Here is a 25664-nt window from a genome sequence, read left to right on the forward strand (position 1 = left end):
ACATTCAGGAGGAAAGTCAAATGTAAATAAATGCTAACTAGCCTTGCAAGACAGAAGTGTAAAAAAATAGCGATGAGAGGTTTTGTTTAAAATTTAGTCTACGACTGTATGAATTCATAAAAAGTTGCATGCTCTGTGCACACTAGGAAGCTTGCATAACATTTTTATCTTTCATAAATATTGTGAGACTGTATATACAGTTTAAGCATGCACAGCAAGAAACAGAGGCCTGGTAAATATTTAAGATAATTGAATCCTTAATAAAAAGAAACCTTTTGTCAAACTCACTCTAAGAAACATAGCATAAAAAATTAAATGCTTTAATATTTGGTTTTATCTCGAAGAGAAAGTTCGAAAAGGGAATAACCCATTTGCTGTGACTTCTCTTACATGACTGTGACGTATTTTAAAATCTGCTCCCTTCCTGTTAAAGCAGGATATTAAAAGAGCAACTAATAAAATAAACAGTGTTGTCACACTTAGGCCAAAAGATTTATTAATTACAACACTTGTGAGCCAAACTGATGGCTTTTCTGCCAAGGCAAGAAAATAAACTGAGCAGCAGTGTAGAGACTAATCCACCGATTCTTTTAGATACAATTATGAACATATCTTTTAAAAAAAATTCACATTAAATAATTTAATAAATTCTTGACTTTCACTTTATACAGTATATACTATATATGCAGTTGCCAGTTCCAGTGTGAATTATTAAATTAAGACATTGCTGTAAATATTAATGCTGTTATGTAACAGTTTAGTGATCACCTTACTTGTTTCTGTGCATGAGCTCATACCTATATTTTATTAATTACTGTGCTTCATTTGGGGAGGTTATGTTGATTGTTTACTGATCAGTTGTCATACAGTTCCTTCACGGTTGCTGCCGGTAAAAACTTCAAAAGGTCAGCTCCACAACGTCAACATTTATTGTTAGTGTGTTTACTTAAATATGCAACTCTAATATATATGTGTAGATTCATATAAATGAATGTAGTCTAAATATTATAAACTGGCAACTTGATGTAGCCTAAGAACAAGCCACTATGTACTGTGTACTATGCTGCACTGCATACAAAGTGGTATCTTTCTGTTTATACAGCATTTTTCCTACATTTCATTCATCTGAAATGTAGTCAGAGATGTACAATGAGGTTAATAGGGTGTCTAAGTTGCTTAGCAACTCAGCGATGTCTTTCAGTTGTTAATTTACACTCAAAGCCACCAGAAGAAGGAACCGCTATGATCCGACACAAACGGGCAGGAAGAGGAAATACATAAACAAAATTGCCAATAAAATATTCTCCAAAAAAAAAAAAAAAAAAAGAAACACTGCTCAGTGTATACGTCTTCACAATTTACCATAATTGTCCAAGTTCCATATTATATATACTTAAATTATAGAGGGGTTAATGACACAGAAATTCTACTGGCAACTATAAAATGCATGTGCCATGCCAAAATGATTAGCCCTGAAGTGTCACATAACTAATTCTACTCATCAAAGCAGTTGTAGGTGTTGAGCATCGACAGAACCGAAGCTGGAGCCCAACTCATCTCGAGTAAGAGATGACAAGACGGGCTGCTCTGCACCACTCGCTGAGCCTTGTGTATCGAGTTCAGGAGCTATGCAGAGGCGTCCTGAAGGACGCCGATCTCGGTGTGTACTGCCAGTTCACGAGGAAAACAATGGACACAGAGAAATGAGTCATTTTTTTTTTTTAGTTTTGTTCAAACTGAGTGAAAATCCAGTGAGGAATCAATACATAGGTTGACTGAAGGGTTAGAGAACGTAGGTGAAGCTGTGGGTGTTTGCTTATGTGTTTTCTAGCCGAGTGGTTAAGGGCAGAAAGCACAAATGGGACACAGGTTGAGCTTTATTTCTGAAGCAGAGTTACCAAAAGAAAAAACAAAAACACAGATGAAATCACAGCATTGTCTCAGTTTTTCAGCATTCTTTTCAGTTTGCATGCAAAAACGTTTATCACACCAGACATCAATCATCAATAAAAAGATAAGAGGAAAGGAGTGATGCAGAGCTGTTTTTAGAAGAGTTCAATGGCAGCAAGGAGCTGCCATGAGTGCTTCTCCCTCTGGCTTTTTCTCTTTCCCTTTAGGTGCTGAGTCAGCATGATGCAAGCATGCAAATCACTCGTCTGACCCAAGCCTGCAAAATATCACATCAGTTGCCTTGAGGCATGCAAATTTTTACTGGTCACTGTCCTTTCAATTCAGTCTCAGCTGTCTGTTACAGGCTCTTTTCAAGCAGCTGCGGACGCACACACTCGATCCAGCATCCCCCGTGCCTCCAAAATAAAGCCAGACAGGGACAGACAACATTTTATGAGGCATTACCTCACAGATGTCTTGGTTTCTCTTTGCCCCCCCCTCTCTCTCTCTCACTCAAAAACATTCATGCAAAATTACAGCCAAGTTGACACTTTTTCTAGCTGAATGCTCAACTTTCAGCTTCTGCTTTTTAAAGTGAAGAGAAAACATTTTCCAGCTATACATCCTCTTTCGCTTTGTCATGCTCTCAAACCAGACAAAGTTGTGATTCTTGAAATAAATAAACAAAAAGCTCACATGGAGACTTCAGGATGATCAAGCCAGTGTGACAGCTGACGTCGTTCATGTTTAACACTCAGACTTGTGCATATTTAGCTCATTTGTCATTTTTTACAAGCCACTGCAGCACATTTTTAACTTTGAATGTTCAAATTATCATGCTTATGTAACAATTACATAATTTCACTTGTAATTTGCGGTACAACTATCTATATATTGGCACCGATTAATATATCTATCGTATTATTTAAAAAAAAATCTGAATCTGAAATAAAGCAGAACCAGCACCTTGAGTCCTTACGATGGTGTTTATCAACTGAATGAGAAGGAAACTGGGAAATATCAGTTCATACAGAACAGATTATCAAAACTGTATAATAACAATAAATTACACCCACTAAAACCACAATACAGTAAATAAATACACAGTTTCTGCCTTCTTAGCTTTAATTTTCCCACTTCAATTAAACACACCATTGCATGTTTGATTAAATTCCCTTCTTCTTTGTCTAAAAATGTGAGTTGCCCTGCTCGTATGTGCAGCTGAAGGCTTCACAAAGGCTACAAGTGTCACCCTGGGCTTTTTAAAAAACAAAATTCCACAGATATAACAAATCTACAGCCTGATTGATGCACTTTAATCAGCAGAAAGAATTCTGATGAATAACTAAGTGGAAAATCACTGGTTAAATGAGTCAGTGGCACTGCAAGGCTCCCTTCATGGCAAGAAAAAAAAAAGATCAAATTTGAGAGGAAAATTATGAGACACACAATGGATGCTTGACCAGAGGCATGAAATTAGGTGTCTCCTCCATTAAGCATCTTGCAAACATGAAGAAATGTTGAGACATGCAGGAGGAGAATATTTCTCATTGATATGCAAGCAGTGCATCTCTCAAAAGCAGGCTAGACTATTGAATAATTCTGACCTTCATGTACTGTGTGGCTTACAAGTCACTTTCACACATTCACGCACACACAAACGTTACATAACAGCAATTCCCCGTCAGTCTCAGAAGCACTTTTTAAAACGTTTATTTTAAATCATTAAAATCAGAACATTATCAAAACAATATATAACACACTACTTTTTGTTAGCTATTACCCAGCATAGAGAAATGACGCAAAATTATGGCTATTAAACATGCTAAACAAAAAATTGAAGATGTGGTTTGAAAACAGAGTTTCTGAGGACGTTTGTCCATCATAGGAAATTAGCAGAAGAGCTGCCAAATAAGAATTCTCAGGAACTCTTTGGAATCAGATACAGCAATCAGCAAAATGCCTTTAATAAGGCACCCCAACCGGTCGCAGCAGATGGCCCCGCCCCTCCCTGAGCCTGGTTCTGCCGGAGGTTTCTTCCTGTTAAAAAGGAGTTTTTTCTTCCCAGTCGCCAAAGTGCTTACTCATAGGGGGTCATATGATTGTTGGGTTTTTTTCTCTGTATGTATTATTGTAGGGTCTACCTTACAATATAAAGTGCCTTGAGGCAACTGTTGTTGGGATTTGGCGCTATATAAATAAAATTGAATTGAATTGAATTGAACAAATGTTATTTCTGGTTATAGTATGGGAGGTCCTACACATGATAAAAAAAATGGCTTTGGAATAAGTCTGCCCTTTCTGATTGTCCTTCTAGCATTACGATTTTAATACCGGAACAAACTAGTTCTACGGTGGCGATGGCAATTACTCTTTGCTTTGGACATCTATTAACCTCAAGACTTCCAGGACAATATTACGTAACTGTTTAAACAAAAAACTAAAAAAATCTGTTGAGATTTTCTACCAACAGCACAAAGGGATTTGTTGCTCTAAAAGTTGCATCTTTCTTTTTATGGTGAATCTGCCACCCACCATTATCACTATAAACTTGACAGCATGGCAGCGAGGACATCAGAAAAAAGAGTGCACGAGTAAATTTCAAGCTGTTGCACAGCCTTGTGCATTTCCATTTCCAGTACAAAGATGGATGATCTAAATGGCAGTCAGCTTTCCAGTTCCTTGTTTATTGTGTCATTTCTGGGTACCACATTGATTCTCTTTTCATTTTGGCTGTCTCTTTTTAAACAAAAATATATATTTCATGCCAACGTAAAATATGTCACGTTTATTGCCTGATGCAGTGGCACGTCCAGACAAGTAATTTCACCTCACCAAACCCATGCGTGTTAGGGTAATTGGCCAATCTAAATTGGCCATGTGTGTGCATGTGAGGCCATCCGTCTCTGTGTTAGCACTGCGATAGACTGGAAACCTGTTATCCTATAACATCTGGATAGGAACCAGACCCCCCACTGTTACCCTGAAATGGATAAGCAGAAGAGGATGGATAGATGGATGTTGTCATACTTAAACACGCTAATGCATAGGGAGTTTAGTTATTTGTTTTTGCATACAAATGTGCCTATTATGAAACATTAAATATGAAGTGCACCCCATTAAAACAGAATATAATTCACACAGTGTCACAGCGACTCTTTTATTTAGCTAGAAGCCAGGGCCCAGTAGGCGTGCATGGCAATTCACGTCTCCGGGACTGCAGGGATATACTTTACTTTATGGCCCCAGTCAATAACACATTTCCACTGTGCGAGCATTTTTTTTTTCTTTCAATTTACTCGCAGTCAACAGCTCCATCAATAAGAGATGTAGCAATCACCCTGACAGCACAAGCATGCAAATGCCTCCACATACATGACAGGTATCACACAAGTCAGGGGAGACAAACACAGTGGCAGATCTACGTTGGCAATCACAAGTCCTGTCTGTCAGAAATCAATACTTAATGTCGGGGAGGAGGCTGTTGATGTGCTTGGTGCAGGCTGGGCTGGTAGATGCTTATTACTGATAGTCGGCTGCCAGATTCCTGTATCACCTATGCAACATTGACTCTGGGAAATGTGATCTTCTTTCTTCTCCTTCTCTATTTCTCTCTTTTCTGGCAGTGAGTTTAGACACAGGTGGGAGGGGCTGAGCAGCAGAACAGGGAGGAGCAGCATGTACTCCTACAAGGACAAACTTCTGCGTAGAAAGGAAAGGATTTAACAACGTTAGCAAGCAATGCACGTGTACGCGCGGCCGAGTGTACGCTTCTGCTTGTGATCCGATGTTGGTCTGGATGTGCAGTTTGGCCTTTGCCAAATCATCAGTGTGCTTTATAAACTAACATTTGTACAGATCACTGCCATTAGATTTCCTGCTAATCTAATGGCCAGCAAGATTTAGCTAAGCACAGCATCAGCGTTGCCTCTCCACCGCTAATTTCTTCTCCTGTTCCTTCCTATTTGCATTCCACCACCATTTAACTGAATACCTCTCTGTCTTGTAAACAACCGCACTCCTGCCAGTTTTCACTGTCAATCTCCATCTACTCCTGTACTACCAGCATTTTTCTCTCATCCCCTGAATTTGCTTGTTTTTATTTTCTTCATTTCTGGAACATAAAAATACATCACACTTTTTTTCCCTTGTGCAGCAACACTTTTAAATAATGCTGTTTTTTCCCTTCAGCTGCATTTATTGCCAGACCTCCTTTTCTCATTCTTTCATCTGCACACTTTAGCTCCCCTCACTCAGCTCCGACTGTGATAGCAGGTAGCTCGATTGTGGTGCCATTGTGTGGGTTGTATGAGTCTTTTAAGGCGGTTCTCACGCACACACACTGCGAATCTATTGGTCTCTAGAGTCTGGTGTGTATGTGGTAGTTAGGAAAGAGGCTGCACCACAAGGGGTAGCACCATGAATGCTTCTTCCACAGCATAAACAACACAACACACACACACACACACACCACATTTCACCCTCCTCACAAGCACAAACAGTGTAAACAAAGAGGAAATGTCCACCTGTTTCCATTTGCTATTTATGTAATGCCTGAGGGAGTTTCGTTAGCATGAGGTGTTTGTTAATACAGCATCAATACTAATTACCTGAGGTGACTCGATTACCGACAACCTAGATGTATCTGCTCTGTTTACCGCATTCAAAAGTTTCCTTGAATGTTTCTCAGAACTCAAATTTTAGTTGTGGCCTTTGCTCATCTGCAGGCGCTCATGTTTTGGCAGTCAAAACTTGAGTTGATAGTAATTTTAATGTGTACCTGGAGCAGTAGGACATTTTCCATTTGCGCTAGCATTTAGTTCGTACTTGAGGCAGAAAAATATATCGGCTGGCCAATGTTATCGGCCAGTGTTAGCCATTTATCAGAATACTGATATTGGCTAATCATTTTAATTTATTGGTCACTAAATGAAAATTTCAAAAGCATAGAAGAGACATGAGAAACAATCTTTAGCCATCCACCAATGGATGTATCTTCTCACAATAAATAGATTATTTTTAATCAGCACTGTCATATTCACCTAGTAAGGACTCATAAACTATACATAGCAACATGTTAGAACAAAAATCTGTTTTACTTGCCTGAAAGACAGAAAAAAAACATCCAAAGAAGCAGATTGCAGAGTTGCAAAGTTAAGTTAATGTAATTATTGTTAAACCGCAGTGAGAAGATGTTAAATTATACTTTTACTTACATTTTCCAGGTAAAACACCACCTAGGATACTTTTCCTCTTACCTTTGACTTCTGGTGTTTATGGTTGGCAGAGGTGAGGGGTAATAAAGTAAAAATACTTTACAAAATTATACAGAAGTACAGTAACAAAGTAAAAAATATTTTGTTACTGTACTTCTGTATATATATATATGTGTGTGTGTGTGTGTGTTTTTATGTGTGTTGTGTGTGTGTGTGTGTGTGTGTGTGTGTGTGTGTGTGTGTGTGTTTGTTTGTTAACTAGATGGTACACCCATTTTTTTACTTTTGTTTACTTGTGTTTTTATAGGTTGTGTCTCACTTTATGTTCCTTATTAAAACAATATTTATTTTTGTTTGTATAAATAAATATAAATTAAAAAAAAGATTAATTATTTAAACTCAAACTTCATGCTAACTTTATACTGTCTAGTATAAACAGCATACTGTTCATGTAGAGAATGGAAATCAGCAAAGATAGCAGGTGAAATATTGGGTTACATCCTGTTGAATTCGGTTGTGTAAACCCACAAAGAGCAGTAAATGTCAGAGGAGCAGCAGCATCAGCACAGGTCAGACAAACACATCGTGAACACACAGAAAACCTACTGAAGCTCACAATAGAAATTACTGTTATTTTGTCTCACCATGCTGAGCCACTACAACCAATCAGGGCTCTTCCACCTGCCAAATCTCACTTTAAACCCTGACTGTTTGCATACGGAGGCAAAGAAAAAAAAAAAGTTTGTAATCTCACATGTTAATATTGCTCTTACATTAATATAGGTTCAGTTAGTAAAAGCATACCATGTCTGCTTCACTGTTTAAAAAAAAGCATGCTAACCTTGCAACTCTGGACAAGATGCACAAAACTGTGACATAAAAAAATGAAAATCTTTTTTTACCTGGGATGTTACATTTTGGGTTGAGCTTTTTTAACCATGTGCTTAAAGTCCTCTTTTTTCGCCATGATACCTCATCAGGAGTCTGGTTGCAGTCTGGTTGTACTCAATAGTATTTTCACTTCAAGCAGTCAAACAAGTTTGTTGTTTCCATCTTTAGCAGGGACTGTTTCATTGTATTATAAAAGCATCCTGCTTTGCTGGAGGTTGTTAAGTAGCTTTTACCATGAGAGGCTGACACACAACACAAAAAATACCAGTCTATAGCACACTGAGTACAGGACATGCCACAATACTAATGTTGTGACACTCTTATTCCACTATAAAGCTACTGCAGCAACCCCCTCATGGCAATAGATTCATTCTTTGAATTAGATATTCATCAATGACAGGATGCAATCTGCAAGATGCAATCTATTTTTCCTGTATCATAAATGTCATCAAAAACGTTTCTTGAATTATTGTGATATAGTTTCGAGGTTATATCGCTGGCCCCTACTACAAATATAAAGATCTTCCAATACTCTCATCAGGTGTGCCAAAAGTTTAACTGCCAGTTTGTCACTTCATTCAACATTTAACATGTATGCTGTTAAAAATCTAATGTATAAATGTCCACATTTCCATCAACTACTTGGATTGCCTTGAATAGAAAATGAATAGATTAATTATTAAGTAATCAGTAAGCAATTGACTTTAACAAAAGGCAAGACAGTCATTCAGGTCAATGTAGAAATACACTAGACTCCAAAAGCTGGGTATCCCAAAATTCAAATAACTCATAAAAACACAAAGGGGGGAATCAACAGACACGGCAAAACAGACTAGGTAGAAGACGATAATTAGGGGATTTGAATCAATTGCATATGTTAGTAATCTCACAGATAAAGACAATCAATTGCATTGAGACAGCAGGGGGAGTAAAACTAACTGCAAGACAAAACATATAAAAGTAAAATAACTGAAAATCAGGAAACGCAGACACGTGAATAAACTTAACATTCGGGGGGAAACGATGATGGAACTGACTAAATTCCGTTAATACAAACTAGAACTAAAGCAAAAAAACTCTGAAAATTGAGTAAATAAATTTTGAAACCTAAACTTTAAAGAAAGCTAAGAATTGAATATCAAACTCCAAAAAATTAGAATCACCCATATACTTAATATAATTAAATATGCCATTATAGCTCATCCATCCAGATCAACTAGAACTAGTTTTCACATCAATTTGAACACACACACACACACACACACATGCAAATGATCCCTGTGAGTAAGGACCTCAGTCTATGGCACACAGCTACACTGTTTTGTAGTCGTATTACAATTCATTTCAAGTTGGCGCTCTAAATCTGATGAACACAACCGTGAGCCTCTTCAGGAAGATAGCATCCATCCGGTACCCACACAAACAGCATTTTACTTTTTTGTTAAGTCAAACTTCTCATAAATTACAGATAACACCCACGCTATACTCAGGTTAAATGAGGACAGAGAGGCAGAAGGAGGAGGAACACCCTTGTGACTTCACTGAAGCATGTACATGCAAAATGTATGCTCTCATATCTTCACTCTCTCCGTTCATCTGTGTTTCACTTCCCTGCCTCTCTCTGCGTCCTCCCGCTTCGTGACTGGGCTGTTGGGAGAAGACTGTTCAGGTTTACTGCCAACTGAAGGTGCTAATGGCCTATAGCTGTAGAACACACAGTGCCTTCTCCTTTGGTCTAGTCCTCTGTTCATCCTCCTTTTCATACTCCATCTTTGCTCTTTTCCTCTCCTCTGTTGAACAGCATTCACCAGAGATGTCTGAACATTGATCGGTATGCTATTCCCCTACTTCTTGTTCAACGCAGGCCATTTGACATTCAGAACATCCAGAAGAAAAGGAACATTTCAAATCATACCTCTTTTTTTGTCCAGCCTATTTCTCCTAGCCAAGCTCAAATTAACATCAGTGTGAGATTTTGACAATATTCTCAGACTTCTTCCATTAAGCTCATGAGAAATTGCTTTCCTCTCATCTCAGCCTGACCCTAATGTCTTAAATTGCTTTATTTGTCTGAAACAATCAGGTTCTGAGATATAAGACTACCATTCAAAAGAAAAATTCACTGGCTTTTAAGTGAGTTTGCACAAAATCAGAAATTTGTCTCAGTGATCAATTTCAAGTCTTTTTATTGCATGCTTTTATTGTGTTTACACACTTATGTGCCAACTAAACAGGAAGAACTATAATATAATCATTCTCCCTGGCCTATTTCTAAAAAAATGAAACAAAATTGATTTAAATTGATTGGATTCAATATTCAGTGTGAGACCAATAAACCCACAGTGACTATGTCACTTATCTAATTACACCCATTTAAAACGACTGTAAAGTAGGTAGAACATTGCTTCCACAAGGTTGATACCTTATTAACAATGTAATAATTTCAAATAAAACACATACACTACTGTAGGTAATCTAGGATCTCAAAGCTTTTCCCACCACTTCCACTAGAAAGAAGTCACTAATGAAGTTAGTGCAAAGATTATTTACTTTTGTGTCCATATTGATTAACATGATTAACCCTCAGAGTAATCAATGCAACACTTGATTAGGAAAATTGACATCGATTGTTGTATTCCCTGTTTCCAGTATATTCCCGTAGAATGTCCTACTCTCCTTCTAAAGTTAGGATACGCAGTCAAATTAAATCAAGTTCAGCTGGATGTGGATGCATTTAAATCCATTTAAAAAAAATGAGATGTAATTGAGATCCTTATGTTTATTTTTGGCCCGCGCTGCGTGCCACCCACACCTCCCAGCACCTGCAACTCACTGGCAATCAGATCTACACACTGACCTTAATTCTCCCTGATTACTAAACAGGCTTCCGTGTTGCACGAGTGTCTGACCTTTTTACACAATCGCACACTCAAAGTTACACTGACTCATGTCTTTGCATCCACTCCTTGAGTGCAATCATATGGCGACACCGACACACAAGCTTACAAATGAAACTGTATTCCAGACAGTCGAGCTGTTTTTTTCCCTCCAATTTCTTTAAACTGCCTCAATTTTAGAAAAAAAAGGAAAGAAAAAGCCAATGACAACAAGCGCTCCTTTCACACAACTTGTCAAGGCAGTCTACATCTGGGTCACACTGTGCTGAATTTGTAGTCACTTACTATGACTGGCCTGTTCTGTTCAGCCTAATTGGAATCTGACATTACGCAATGGCATTAAGAAGGTAAATGCATAAAAAGGCCATCTAGGTAGTAGGAACTCAATAAAGGGCCATTATTACACATGCTTCCCTCCTTTAATAATAAATTGCATATATTTATCAGTTTCCAAATTAATTACTTTAGTTTCAAAGTATGGAACTGCAGTTGTAAGAAGGTGCAATAATCCTTCATGGGAATGCATTCAAGGAAATCTGACATTTCATTACTTTTAACTTTCCTTTCTGACTGTCTGCCTGCCTGTTTTGGTCAAAACCAACAGCAAACTGTTCAATGTTGATTTCCCTGCCATCATTTTCAAACAACCACCTCATACGTAAATTATTTTTTTTAAGAATGACAGAGCTCAGAATGTCCAATAACAGACCACCCAGCATAGTTTTCAAACATTTCCTGCTCACAACTGCTTTACTCAAGTGACAACCAAGAAGCCAAAAACATGGAGCCAGCATGTTGCCTGCAATGTATTACTCTGGCATGTTTGAAGTTTATGAAAGCAGATTTTTTGGTCTGTACTGGTGCAAACACTCATGGCGGCTAGTTTTGAAGACTGGACATCCATCTTACAGTAACTTGTTAAATAGAAGAAAGGTTTAGAGAACTGGTTGGGTAAACCACAGGAATTCAGGGCATTTCATTACACATTTTGTTGCTATTCACAGAGTTTTATCACCCATTTCCCAACTAATCGTTCCTCTTACTGTAATAGAAAAAGGTGTTTGCTCCTTGCTGATAGGCTCAACTGGAGCTGCAGCAGTCAAAGAAGCAAAAATAAACACAAGGTGGTGGATATACTATTCCTGCTACTTGAGCATTTAGCCAGTGTCAGCTGTCACACCATGCATCAATCATATGGTTTAAGACACACAGGCAGATTGTGGTCTAGAACCTGTTTCTTTCCATTTCCTGTCCCTTAAAGCAGCAGTTAGCAGAGTTCATTAATATTTTTTAAGTGGTTCAAAAAATTGAATGACAACTCTAAGAACCTCTATGTATTATGATGCAGAGACGTGAATTTAGTTGCTAAGTAGCACCCGAACCATTTTGGGCCTAAAGACAGAATAGTTAGTCATGTTCGCAACCAGTCTTTCCCCAGTCCAACATTAGAAAAGTAAGAAGTAAGTAAGAAGCTGTTTTCCTTTTTAAACAGTCTATGATTCAGAGCTCTTGTCAATCATGCTGAAGTAAAGCAAAAACAGCTAAAGAACAGGCTGGGCAGAAGACAACACAGAAGGCTGGGGGTTGCTTTTAGGCTGAGCAGGGACCAATTCAATTCAGTTTTATTTATGTCGTGCCAACTCACAACAACAGTCTCCTCAAGGCACTTTATATCTAAAGGTAAAGACCCTGTAACAGGGGTCTCGAAGTCCACTCCTCGAGGGCCGGTGTCCTGAAACTTTTCCATGTGTCCCTGTTGCAAAACACCTGAATAAGATTAGTAGGTCATGAGCAAGAGAAGAGATTTCGATTGCATGCTGAAGTGGAAACCCCTAACCCTACTCAAGTAAATTTAAGTAAATGTAAGTGTTTGGAAAAAAATATACTTTTATTGCACTGTGTTCATTCACTCATGAGCTGCTGTAACATGAATCAATTGGCTGAACTGCCACCTCAGCATGCAGTCAAGTTCTATAGTCTTGCTAATGACCTACTAATTGTATTCAGGTGTGTTGCAACAGGGACACATGGAAAAGTTTCCGGACAGTGGCCTTCGAGGACTGGAGTTCGAGACCTCTGCCCTACAATAATACAGAGAAACCCTAACACTCAGACAACCCCAACACTCAGACAACCCCCAACGAGCAAGAACCTGGTGAAGGAAAGGAAAGGAAAAACTTCCTTTTAACAAAAAGAAACCTCCTGAATCTGAAGTCTGAATCTGCCGGAGGGCAACCGATTAGGAGTGAGGGTAGAGGAAACAGGACTAAACACAAATGAGGACTGGTGTATAAACCACCACCGGTTAAAAGAGATGAGTGAAGAAGAAGTGAAGAAAACCACTGTTCCTCTGTCAAAGTTTTGCTTCCTGGCAGACTGTTTCTAATGTCATCAAGCAAAGTCGAGATGCCTGGTCCTTACAGCAAGCCATTACTCTATTTGTTATCCATCAGATCAACATGCAGGTTGGTTGTTGGATAAATTTCCGCTGTTGATGTATTCTAGACTGATTCAAGGATCCTCCAAGTCAGTATTAAAACACAAATATCAGTACATGATGATGAATGAGCCTTCACTATGTCAACACGGCTTAACAGATAGAACAGCAACCCCTGTGACAACCTCTTATTCTACAAATTGCGCTATTAAATATGAATTCTATCTTTTCATTTCAAGAAAACCGACTCTCTCTCATTTGCTTTCAGGTTGTGCCTCTTCTCCTTCCTCCCTCTCCGTCTATTATTTTCCCAGCTCCAGGAAGAGCTCACTGCATAGTATCATATTTCACACTGTAAAGTCCAGATCTATGTCTCTCATGAACCCTACACATGCAATGAAAAGAACACACATATAATCCTTTACTCCAAAGTCACAGCAAAGCCCTATCTGTTCTCTAGTCACACACAAACTGTGTACTTTTAGAGAAAATATAAATATACAAACCGATGCACAGTACATTCAGCAGCTTTGGGAAGGCAGACCAGAAGTCCATTGCAAATAGAAAGCTATTGCAAGACACCCCTGAGCTTAGTCTGCCAATCCTAAAATTTGTCAATAACTACCAGTACATATATATAGTGCACACATATAATACAATACTGCAGACATTTAGTGGACAGGTGATGTAAAGAACAGATAAACAGAACTGGAAACACAAAAACACAGTTGTGCAATGCAAAAGAGCCATTTATATATGCATATGCATTGAAATTATTAATGTGCATGTGTGCGTGTGTGTGCGTGTCTTCAGAGCATCAGTGGAATGTTTGAGTCACATGTCTGTGCTTGCACTGTAACCTGCAGAAAGACACCCTGGGGCAATACATACTAGGTCACAGAAAGCATCACTGAGGACACAGCGGCACAAGACACAGCCACTTTTACATCTTTAAAATAAACCAGGCATATGGTCTAAGCAGCATCTGCGCAAGATTTCAAACAAACAGCAGAATTACTGGGAGTTAAGATCTTGCTTTAAAAGTTTGAGGTAAATTTGATTCCAACTCATGTTCCGTTTGTGTAGGTGATGCAGTTAAAGAATGACTGGGCAGACACAGCAACTCTGGCAAATTCCACAAACCATCAGATGCACAAATGACAAGGCTTAAACTAAGCACTTCCTGGATGAAATGAGACACAAAGACACAAACAAAAAATTCCCAGAAAGGGTCAATAATTGAATCACACAACAAGACAATTAAATTCTATATCATATCTCTTCCCATTTATATGAACATTAAGCTCTTATACTTAATTCCCTGTTCATATGTAATCTGTGCCAGAGAAAGAGAAAAATGGGACCATCTGTGAATTCTTGGCAAACTCTCTGTACTAGTGGCTATCGTCAGCCACAACGGTAAGAAAGCATAAAGCATAGCTGAGCTGACAACAGGCCTTTAGATTCTAGCCAATACTGTTTATGAGCCTCGGTGCTGTGCTGCTTCAATCACTAACCATAAAGCCCAAAAGCTTAAATGTGTAATTGGACACTGACAGAGTTCCAGTAGTTAGATTCATAATAGTGAGTACAACAGTTGCACAGTTAGTAGACAGGAACCTGATCACACAAGTTTTTACCACCCAAAAGAGCGCTGAGTCTTGCTTTCAGTATCAGTTTTGCATAATGCTTTGGGCAATTTGAATAATGCTTTTGCAATGCATTGCACTGGTTTTGTTTTGTTTTTTAAAAGCATAGCAAAAAGTGAAGGGAGCTTGGTATTATGCACACAATGATTTTCACACAATAAGGTTTGCGGTTATACAGTACTCTGCGCTGATTACCTGAAGTTGGCATCTTGACAAGCACAATGCTCAATGTGAAGGCTGAAAATTTCATATAACTCTGTGTATTAAGTTGCGGTTTTAAATAAGACTGAGTGAAGAGTCAGCCTACAAGCATCATCTGAATGATCATTTAAAGGAGCATCAATTTTAGAGACAGTAATTTTCGTCAAGCTAATCATTGCTGCTGTTTGTCATTTCTACTGGACATTTAATGTCTTTAATGTTTTGCTAAGCAAACACAATTATTAATAAAGTCTCTAATAGAATAAGCATTAAACTTGAAATTGTCTGATCAATGATTAAAAATCTAAACAACAAAGACTACAAACTGAATCAGACTTTCGATATTTTGGTCTACTTGGCAGGTTTTGTTACTTTGTGTTGAACATGCATTTCAGTCAGCAGCAGAAAGAAGTATTGAAATTTACACCCTGAAACCACAAATATTTGACTGAAAGCCAAAAACAGATTATAAAATACAGTAATTTCACGATGCATCTATCAACAGAGACGTAAAAACAAAGCAAGCTCCTCTTCACATCTAAGAAGCAGAAAAATGCACTTGTGCAGTCCAGCTTTCAGTGTGAGTTACATAAGATCAGTCCCACGATTATGAAAGGTGTAAATATGCTGAGGTTTGAGGTTGGCTAGGTCTTGACATGGTGAGCGCCTCGAAGCGGAAACATAAAACACACGTAAAAAAATTAATAACTAAATATCTAGTAAAGTGGGTACACAGAAATCGAGTACACGAGTATCCATGCTGACAAGAAGAAAGAAATACTGAAACCAGAGAGCATGATTAAGCTACAGGTCTCTTTAAACCAATCAGTGCTCATAGCTGTAGAAACTTGGCGACAGCAAACATGATGCAGGACAGCGCTGGATACCGATAGCTGTAAATGCTGATGAGACAGGCTGGAGTGGAGACAAGCCTCATACACTGCTTTTTTTAACCCTAAAGTTCTAAAGATTTCAGCAACAGAAGCAATCGATGCAAGTGCTAACTGGTTCATTCATGGAAATCCACATGAATGAATTAAATACACAAATAAAGGGGGAGGGGGGGGACACCGTGGTGCAGCGGTCAGCACCACAGCTCTTTCTTCATAGCAAGAAGGACCTGGGTTTGAACTAGAGCTGGGCGATATGAGATTTTTTCATATCACGATATGTTTTTTTCATTTCAGGCGATAACGATATCTATCACGATATAAGCCAAATAACTATATTTGTAAGATTTAAATGTGCCGTTGCTCACAAGTAAAATGTGAAATAATCAGCAGCTTGTTTTTAAATATTTATTTCCCATAATAAGTTCAACAGGGTAGATGTACTTAAGGAACATGAGACTTTTTCAGATAAATAAAGGCAAATATTGCAAACTACACAAAAGGCAGCCGCTAAAGCGTTTAAGTTTCAAAATAGAACAAACGAAACAGACTAAATTGTCAATTCCACTTAGAAACAAAATATTAATTCTAAAAATAAATCTTAGTTTGTTTTACAGAAGAACAGACAAAACTGACTAACTTTTGTCAATATCAAATAAACTGAGAACTAAAAGGAAATTCTCAATCTCTCCTTGTTGTATAGCTTAGCTTTTCAAACAGTTTTAACAGTTACTTTAGTCTGACAAAAGCCGAATGACGAATTAGCGCTTCCAGTCACACGTACACGGGTATTTTTGAAAACGGAGATTTTCCGTTTTCGTTTTAAAAAATAATCCCGTCCACACATAAAGGCAGAAATGAAGGAAAACGCTGCTATGAACATGCCAAAGCAGCAGGTGGCGCTAGATTCCTAACCGTGCAGAAATGTTGGCCAATCAGAAGTCTAGAAGCCTCGGTGGGAAAAAGTAAACAAAGCTGGGGCATAGAAGCAGAACCGAGCCGTATGTGTGGACGGACAGTAACTGTGTGTATATGTAAGCATTTAAACACTGCAGAGAGTAGAATTAACAGTAACAGTATTGTAGAAATTCATTTCACCGAAACAATAACGTGGCGCACAGTGTGACGCATGCACCAGTTTATTGTATTTCCAGACTTGCTTTCGGCACAATTTACAGTGCACGCTACTCTGTTTTTTGTCAGACTTGAAATAGCCGAAATACCTTCACACTACGGAACTTCTATGGCTCTTCCGTTCGACAATCTCTCCGGCATTGGAACCGTCATCTGTTTTCTCTTCGGTCACGCTCGGTTGATTTTTCTAGTCGGCACACTCATTTCCTCCAATACGCGCTGGCTCCATTACCCGCTGGCTGCTTCCCAAACAAACACACGTGCGGCTTGGCACTTGTGCTGTACGTAACAAGTCACGCGACGTGACGCTGCGGCTGTGATTGGTTCGGCTCTGCGCTACTTAATTTGGATTGGCTGTTTTTTTTTTTGTTTTTTTTTAAGAGGACAAGAGCGGCGAGGTCTATCGCGATAGCTTAATTTCTCTATCGAGTAAAAGTTATATCGCGATACATATCGTTATCGTTCTATCGCCCAGCTCTAGTTTGAACCCAGTCTGTTTGTATGTTCTTCCAGTGTCTTGTGGGTTTTCTCCTGGCACTCCAGCTTCCTCCCACAGTCCAAAGACATGCATGGGGTTAAGTTAATTGATCGTTCTAAATTGGCTGTCAGTTTGACTGGCTGCCTTTCTATATGCCTTAGTTTTGCAACAGATTGGCAACCTGTCCAGGGTATACCCTGCTCTTACACTATGACAGCCAGGATAGGCTCAGAACAGTAAACTCATTTATGCATTTATGCTGGACTTCGCTTGATGACATTAGAACCTCATTTATGTATAGTAGTCTAAAAGGTGTATTTCAGTGTTGTATAGTCATACATGCCCTTATTCTGTTGTAAAATATGACAACAAAAGTGCAGCAGTACCTTCTTTTTTTCCCTGTAGGGGAATTACTGTTGCCAGCAGTTACTTTGAACGTTACTTTGAAAAAGTAATTAACTATAGTTACTAGTTACTTCTTCAAAAAAGTAACTGAGTTAGTAACAGAGTTACAATATTCTAAAAGTAATTAATTACTTGAAAAGTAACTATTGCGTTACTTTAAAAAAACGTTTAACCCTCTGGGGTCCAGGGTATAACTGGCCATTTTTAACTACTTTTGATTTTCCCTCAACATTTTACCTTTAAAAACTATTTTAAAGGTAAAAACTACTATATGACAACTTATGGCAAAGGGGTGGGATTAAATAAGTGTTTACTTCTTCCCACCGCGTTTCCTTGTTAGTAACTGTAACGGCGTTGTAACGATAGGAATAGCAATTAGTTAGATTACTCGTTACTGAAAAAAGTAACGCCGTTAGTACCGCAGTTACTTGTAACGCCGTTATTCCCATCACTGGTTGCCGGTAATATTGACTTTAAGCTTTACTAATATCTTTAACATAAACATAAAACTAGCTCTGATATGCTTTCATGTAAATCTACCCAGAAGGTCAGACGGTCAGATGCTGACTCGCTTTCTTCCTCCAGCAAATCTCTGGTCTTATCTTACAATATTAACTTTCTCTCATCTTATTGTATTCTCACAGAAAGTTCAGTCTTTTGTCGCATACAACTGGTAGAAATTTCCATATCCCTCACATCATTCCCTCTACTGTTCAGGTTCTCCTCATGTTCAAATTTCAGTCTCAGAGATAAGTCTTCCTGACCACCCTGGCATGGCTTGTCTGCAGAAGATGATGAATAAATGATGCAAACGTGAAGACAGAGCTCTCTATCTGACAGACCAAACCTAAGAATGACGGAGTCAATAAAATAAATGAAAAAACTGATTTTAATATGTGTTAGCACTAGCCTTCTTTTCTCCTCTTGTGTTTCTGTGTAAGTGTGTGTCTGTGCACACGGGCACCTATGTGCATATGTGATCATGGTAACACGTGATCCTGATCACCATACTAAAGGGATTTCATATTCCTATCCATTTGTACTCAATAGTTATTACTGCCTCATTTATTATCAGCCACAACAGCTTGACTGGTTCCAGTTGGAATGATCCAATCCAAAAGAATTGTAAACCTCCCAATCCTTTGTTCCTTTTATCAATGCTGGCATGTTTTTCTGACAGTTGCACAATGGAACAGTAACAGTAAAATAAGCCTTATGACAGTAGAGCATTTGTACCGACAGCGAAGCTTTTGCTTTGAGGTTTTTCCCTCTTTATTTCTACAGCATGTACAGATTCAAAGATAACAAACAGTTCTGCTCGTACCAAAAACCTGCATCAAAAACTAGCATGTTTTTTTCCACACAGAACTCTAAGTGGGAATCAGTGAGGGGACCAGTCAATATTCTTACTAATAAACAGAACTAATTATGCAATTGGCATTAAAAAAAAAAGTCATCATCCGTCCGAGACGTTCATGGTTCGAAACATGCGGCTTTTGTATTTTGCAAAGGATTGCAAATTGTTTCATCATTCACAGAAAGTACTCTTGAGGAGGCACTGTTACATTCACTTTCTGTCTTACTGTATATTGACAGAAAAAAAAACATGTGATGAGAGGAAGTGGCATGAAGGCAGTAAACGCATGCAAAAGCAAAGCCTGATGGAGATGGTGCAGTTCTCACAGACATTATCTTTCAAACCTCTCATCCCCTAGCTCAGATAAACCTGGGGATGATCAGATGACATATCTGACCATTATTCAACCTTACAACCACTCTACAGAAGAGCCAAGACCATACCAGACTCTACTACAGTGTATGTCCAAACCAATGCCCTGCCTGGATTGTTTCAGCCGCAGATTTTCTCTGGCATGAGTACCACATTGACATAGACAACCTGCCTATCCTCTGATGACATCACTGTTGTGCACATCCCTCAAGGATCATCAAGATAAGCCATCACCTCAAACACTCCCTGACGGTGTCCAATCAAATCACTTGTTCTCGTTTGATCTCTTTGCAATTTGACACATGGGTAATTGGGGTTATAGTTAAAATCGGTATCCTTCAAGGGAATAAACCAGGACAAAGGATTAGGAGGCACCTTTGCTCCACGCACATGAATGGCCAAAAGTACAAGAGAAACTTGACTCGTTCGTGAGACCTTTTAACAATTTTTAAAGAAGCTGCTATAAAAATCTCCAAATCTTTGCTAGAACTGTATTTAGAAATTTGCCTAGTCATCAATAATAACCTGGATAAGTTTGATCTGTTTCTTGAAAGCGTTTATAACCAAGCTTCAAAAACTCCAATAAGGACAGTGGCTCAAATATATCAAATTTTCCCATTGACCAGATCAAACGTACTGGCATTTAAAGCGCTTTAGACTCCAAGCTACTTTTTACCACACATTCACACAGCGCTTTATTCTCTGCACTTTAAGCGCTTTATCTACCTCACATCCACAACCAATTTAGAGTCACCACCTCAAAGTCAAAAGACCTTCTTGCTGGGAGGCACCATTGCTAACCACTATGACACCATGCTGCACTTATGCTGCTTGTCCTTTCTATACTTTATGACGCAAGTCAGCTTCAAGGGAGGAAAGTCGTTTTGTTATGCCTATCAAATATGCTTAAAATAGCAAGTCAAAAACTTAAAACACACATAATTCTACATTCTAAAATCACTGTTGTTCAATAACTGGATTTGGGTGATTGTGAGCTTGTTCTCGTTCCTTTTGGTGAGTGACCTTTACAAAACTGTTTATGATTTACCTCCCCAATTGATGCGAAGCTGCGGTTTCACATACAATAAAGCCTATTTGAGATGTTTGTATTTCGCAGATTGCTGCTTTTAGAACACGAGCCAAGAGAGCGAGCGATGATTCAGCAGCCCCAGACGTCTGTAATCACCGCTTCACATCTTCTGGTGCCTCTTTTTCAACGCAGTGCAGATCTCTGCCTTCCAAAAATATCCAGGCGTTTAGTACAAGTTGCTGCTGCAGGACACATGGGAATTACTTATGCTCTTTGAAATCCATGAACAGACACACATTTTACCTAAACTTGAGTTATCTGTACCCATATTCCCTTTAAATTAAGTTTCTGGAGAAAGCTATTATTTTTCATAAAGCCTGTGATGGGAGTAGTGATGCATAAACAGGTTCTTATTCCAATTCTCATTTTCATCATCTCAGATGATCCCTCTATATGTAATCAGTGTTATTAGTTCAGGCTTGTACTGAGTTGTCCTCAGCCCTGGAAAGGATCAGACAAAGCTCACATTAGTGAAACAATAGCCAGACTCAGAGGCAGAGATTTAAGACACTGTCCTCATACGCGAAATATCCCCTACAGCTATGTTTCTATCCAGGTGTTCGACATGTTTTAAATTTTACTGGAATAATACAAACCAGAAGGTCTGTCTTCGAAGAATTCTGTTATTCTGTTCTCGTAAAAAGTAAGGAAGCATGTGTGAAGTCGGTATACTGAAAAATATAATCAAACTGCAAGAATCCTCCAGAAATAATTCAAATAAGGAGATTCAAATTAAAATAACAGTTCATGTCATGGTGACCATTCCTAATTAATCATACAAAACCCCTGTGGCATGAACTAGGACTGCTCTCTCATCAACCTTGGAGCGTTATGAAATCCACTGATATCTGCCTGGTCAGCTTTAACACTGATACCACACAGGTCATCTGGCTGAGACAAGGGAAGGATGTCCTGAATTTGTTATCGAGACCAGGGGTAGTCAAACATAGTAATAAACTGCTCTTTCTATTTATATGATAAATAAGTGGAGGGCTATGACCTTGAGATTGAAAGGAACATTTCAGCGCTGAGGATTATTTGGCATTATTTGGCAGAACGCTTTTCTCTAACAGAGGCAAGAGTGCCAAAAATCTTGTCTTTCTTGGTTTTAACCCAGAGAATATTTTGTCCTTCAGATAAAAGAAAAAAACATTCTCAACATCTATCTTTAAATTGCATGAGCTGCATGCAAATTTGTAAATTACTTGATGTCTCATCTCAGATTATTTGAACATAGCATTTACCTGCCCCTATCTTCATCCAGGACATTCACTTTACTCAGTGGATTAATCCCCTCGCAAGGTCAGGCTCTTTTAAAGTATTCTATTGCATTCTGGAGGTGGGGAGGGGTACACTGAGTCATTTTGACTCAAATCTATTACATGAGATCAATGAAAAGTTGAAGTGATGTCCTGCCTCTCGTGGCAAAAGAGAAAAGAGGTGAAAGGGTGAGATGTTCTTATGCATGTACAACTGATAACAGTGTGACCCGTATTGATTTTTATTTTTTGTTGAAGTGGGTTTATATCATTTATGTCTGTGCTTTCCTAATAAATTAGAACCTGACTTTGCAGGTCAAAATGCTTTACCTTGCCTGTACTCGCCTGAAAAAAACCCATCTAGAATGCATAAAGATGAATGGAACAATATGCTAAATGTACTGTATATTATGTTGACTTGCAAGACTATCCGCCTTACATGCTTCGTAAAACACTGGTTGCTGCTTCACTAGCTGCGCTAGTTGTCAGTCCCCTCCACCCTGCAGCCAGGCTGGAGCCGGCCTTGCAGCTGTCCACAATCCAGCATTACATAACAAGGCTGCATCACAAACACCCCCCACCTACCCACCTCCCCAGCCACTTTGCAGTCTCTCCACCACGAAAATGTCACCCCGCTTAGGAAATTAGAAGAGGACAAACATGCAAACTCCTTCCTTCCAAGATTTGCATACCGAGGGCCAAGTTAATGTTCCGATGCAATGCTGGAATAGCTTGCTTGCTTCCTGATTCCCATGCACCCACAACTCCTTCACCTTTTAGATCTTGGCTTAAACAGACATGCAGTAAACTGCTGAAAAGCAGTCATGTGCGCTGAAGCTACACAGAAACCAACTGCATAGAATGGTTGATCTATTTTCCCGCCATGCCCCACTTGACCAGTGTATACTTTATCGTTATCTTATTAGTGGAGTGCATCGTTCTAGCACCGACCAGAGAAATTAAACCCTACTTGGATGCACGATGAAGATTAGAAAGTAACATTTCAAGATATGAATGTCTGTCGGCGAATATCTACACGTTCTTCTACATGTCAAGACAAGCAACTGTAACAATATTTGATGTATCATAGTAAGCTTATAGAGCAGAGGACTTTTCTAAACTTAACACTGTACCACGTAACGTGTAACATAAAAAAGGGAAGTCAAACTATGCCCAGTTTGTAGTTTCCTTGTGTTTTTATCAGTCTGGCCTTCTTTTTGCTCCAAAATTCTATCTTATGTACCTTCTACTCTATTTCACCAAGGACATGCATGATGCAGTCAAGCGCACACAGACATCCAACAGGAAAAAGCGCCTCAGACACATCAGTGCACCTCTCAGAAGAGACCATACTGCATCACATAGGTATCACTTGTAACTAAGTAACACTCTGATGATAAGCGTTTTCCACAGATAATTCAGGATATTCAAATATCTACTGTATTCTTTTTTCTTTTTTTGTTGATTCCAATCAGCCATCAGCCTTGAAGGTTTGTTATGAATAAAACACACAACCTGAGGTTTGAGATCATATTTTGTTTGTGACAAATATGTATGTTTTTTAAGGAATGTAAACTGCAGACTGGCTCCTTTATAGCTATTTTACTGGCACTATAAATGGAATTTGCAGTGGATTTTACATCTGAAAGTTCATAGATGTGTGTGCCTATGTGTTTGTTTGAAGGTCTGAAGGAGAGTACTTTGTGTCTGTTCACATTCAGGGGAAATCCAATAATGGGGGGTAACAAATAACCTGCCTGCATGCTGTCAGTTGCTATGCAAGCTGAGTCTGATATGACAGACTGCAACTCTCCAGTGTGTCCCACCTCCATAATACTTCTATATCCACCAGAGACCCCATGGTGATCTGTCGCGCTAACAGACTGCAACAAGGCAGATATTATGCAGTAGCCTACTAAAAGCATGTAGAGTCACATTATATATAACATGAGGAAACTTGCCACTTTGACAGTGCAGGTTTGTGGAAGACAAGTTAATTAACCTCTATTAATGGGAGCACTAATTAGGGTTGCGCGCCATTAAAAACATTAGAATGACACTATCCATTACTGAAGGAGCTATAAGAAGAAATGCGCATGCCCCGGCCAACGATCTAAATTTATATTGTGGGAAAAAAGTTTCAAAGGACACCAAATTCTACACACCATCAGTCCGACTTACTTTCACTTCCACATTTCTTACCCCTGTAACAAATTCCAATTTAGATACAACCTAAGGATAACTAATATTATTATAATATGGACCTTTACGGTAACCTAATATCAGGTTTTCAAGGTGACTGAAAGTGTCTCGACTGGTTTGACACTAAGCAGGAAAATCCACACATGAAAAACAAAATAAAGATGTTCTATGGAAACCTTAACGAACTTTTCGGCTTTGTTCCCATAAGGCTATGAATTTTGACATTATGCCAAAGTTCTACGGGGCGCTGCAAAACTGAAAGCTGCCTAATTCTCATTTTTTTATGGGGCATTTACGGAAACTCTGGAAGTCCGCGCACACATTTTTACTGCCTGCCTTGCTTTACAGCTGTAGCACCGCCACTTTGCAAATTCTCCTTGTGTCACCTTGAGGATCGGTGACAATGAGAATAAGTGATCGCCAACCTTCATGATGCCGCAAGGTGTGTTTCCAGCTCCCTGACTTCTCTCCGCTGAATTATCACGGCTGCCACTCCCGATCCTTGGACTGCCGTGGTCCCTGTACCGTCCATTGGTGTAAACTCCCTCCGCCCCGTACCCCTGAGCGGCGGCCGACACCTCCAAGTACGTCCGGGTACCGGTCGGAGGTAGAGTGGCCGCATCGCCGGTGATCCCCGCAGCGTTGGTCGCGCCCTGAGCTGGCGGGGCGCTGATGGCAGGATCCAATAAATGTCCCGACACCCCATCTGAAGCGTGTACCCCTGCCATGATCCGCCGGTGTTACAGCAGAGCCCTCCCCGCCACAATGTAAAAACAACCCATTTTCTCAAACCACGGTGGACTTGCTGTCATCCGGGCGGCTCGTCTCCTTCACCGAATTACCGAGGCTGGTCCATCATCGGAGCGCACGGCAGCGTTGGTACTCGAGAGCCAGGCCGGTCAGACTGAACTGTCCTGGTGAAATAACAAGCAGACGGTGCACCCCACACGCGCGACGTCTCCCGCTTCGCTTTCTGGAAGCGCGTGCTCATAAAAAAAAAAATGGAAATACAGACTTATGATCGGGGTTTGAGGATGTCGCTCCTGTTTATCGCTTGCAGTTTCGTCTCCTTGCCCTGAAAAAAATCTGTTTCTCTCACCACGTCCGCTTCTCTAGACTCTGCGCGCATCGCCTCGTGCCAGCAACACTTTTGCAGTGCTTGCAAACTGGAGGAGATCTTCCCCTCTCAGGCATCCGCGGGACAAATTCAAGAACGTGAGAGCGCACTCGCATAAACGCGTGCGCACACGGACAAGTGCGTGCACCACTCCATCAGTGTCGCGTGCGCAATCACGG

General features: G+C 39.4%; 1 protein-coding gene across 1 annotated transcript in view; it reads right to left on the reverse strand.

The window, feature by feature from the left end:
• The window catches only part of si:ch211-210g13.5 (inactive phospholipase C-like protein 2), a 65978-nt gene extending 40314 nt beyond the window's left edge, over positions 1-25664 (reverse strand). The window contains exon 1 of the mRNA XM_005920347.3: positions 24794-25664. Coding sequence (XP_005920409.1) covers positions 24794-25096 — 303 coding nt within the window. The 5' untranslated portion in view covers positions 25097-25664. The remainder of the gene's footprint in view (positions 1-24793) is intronic.

This window comes from Haplochromis burtoni, unplaced genomic scaffold (genome assembly GCF_018398535.1).
Source record: "Haplochromis burtoni strain Fernald_Lab_line unplaced genomic scaffold, NCSU_Asbu1 Contig_21, whole genome shotgun sequence".
In the NCBI taxonomy this organism is placed as follows: domain Eukaryota; kingdom Metazoa; phylum Chordata; class Actinopteri; order Cichliformes; family Cichlidae; genus Haplochromis; species Haplochromis burtoni.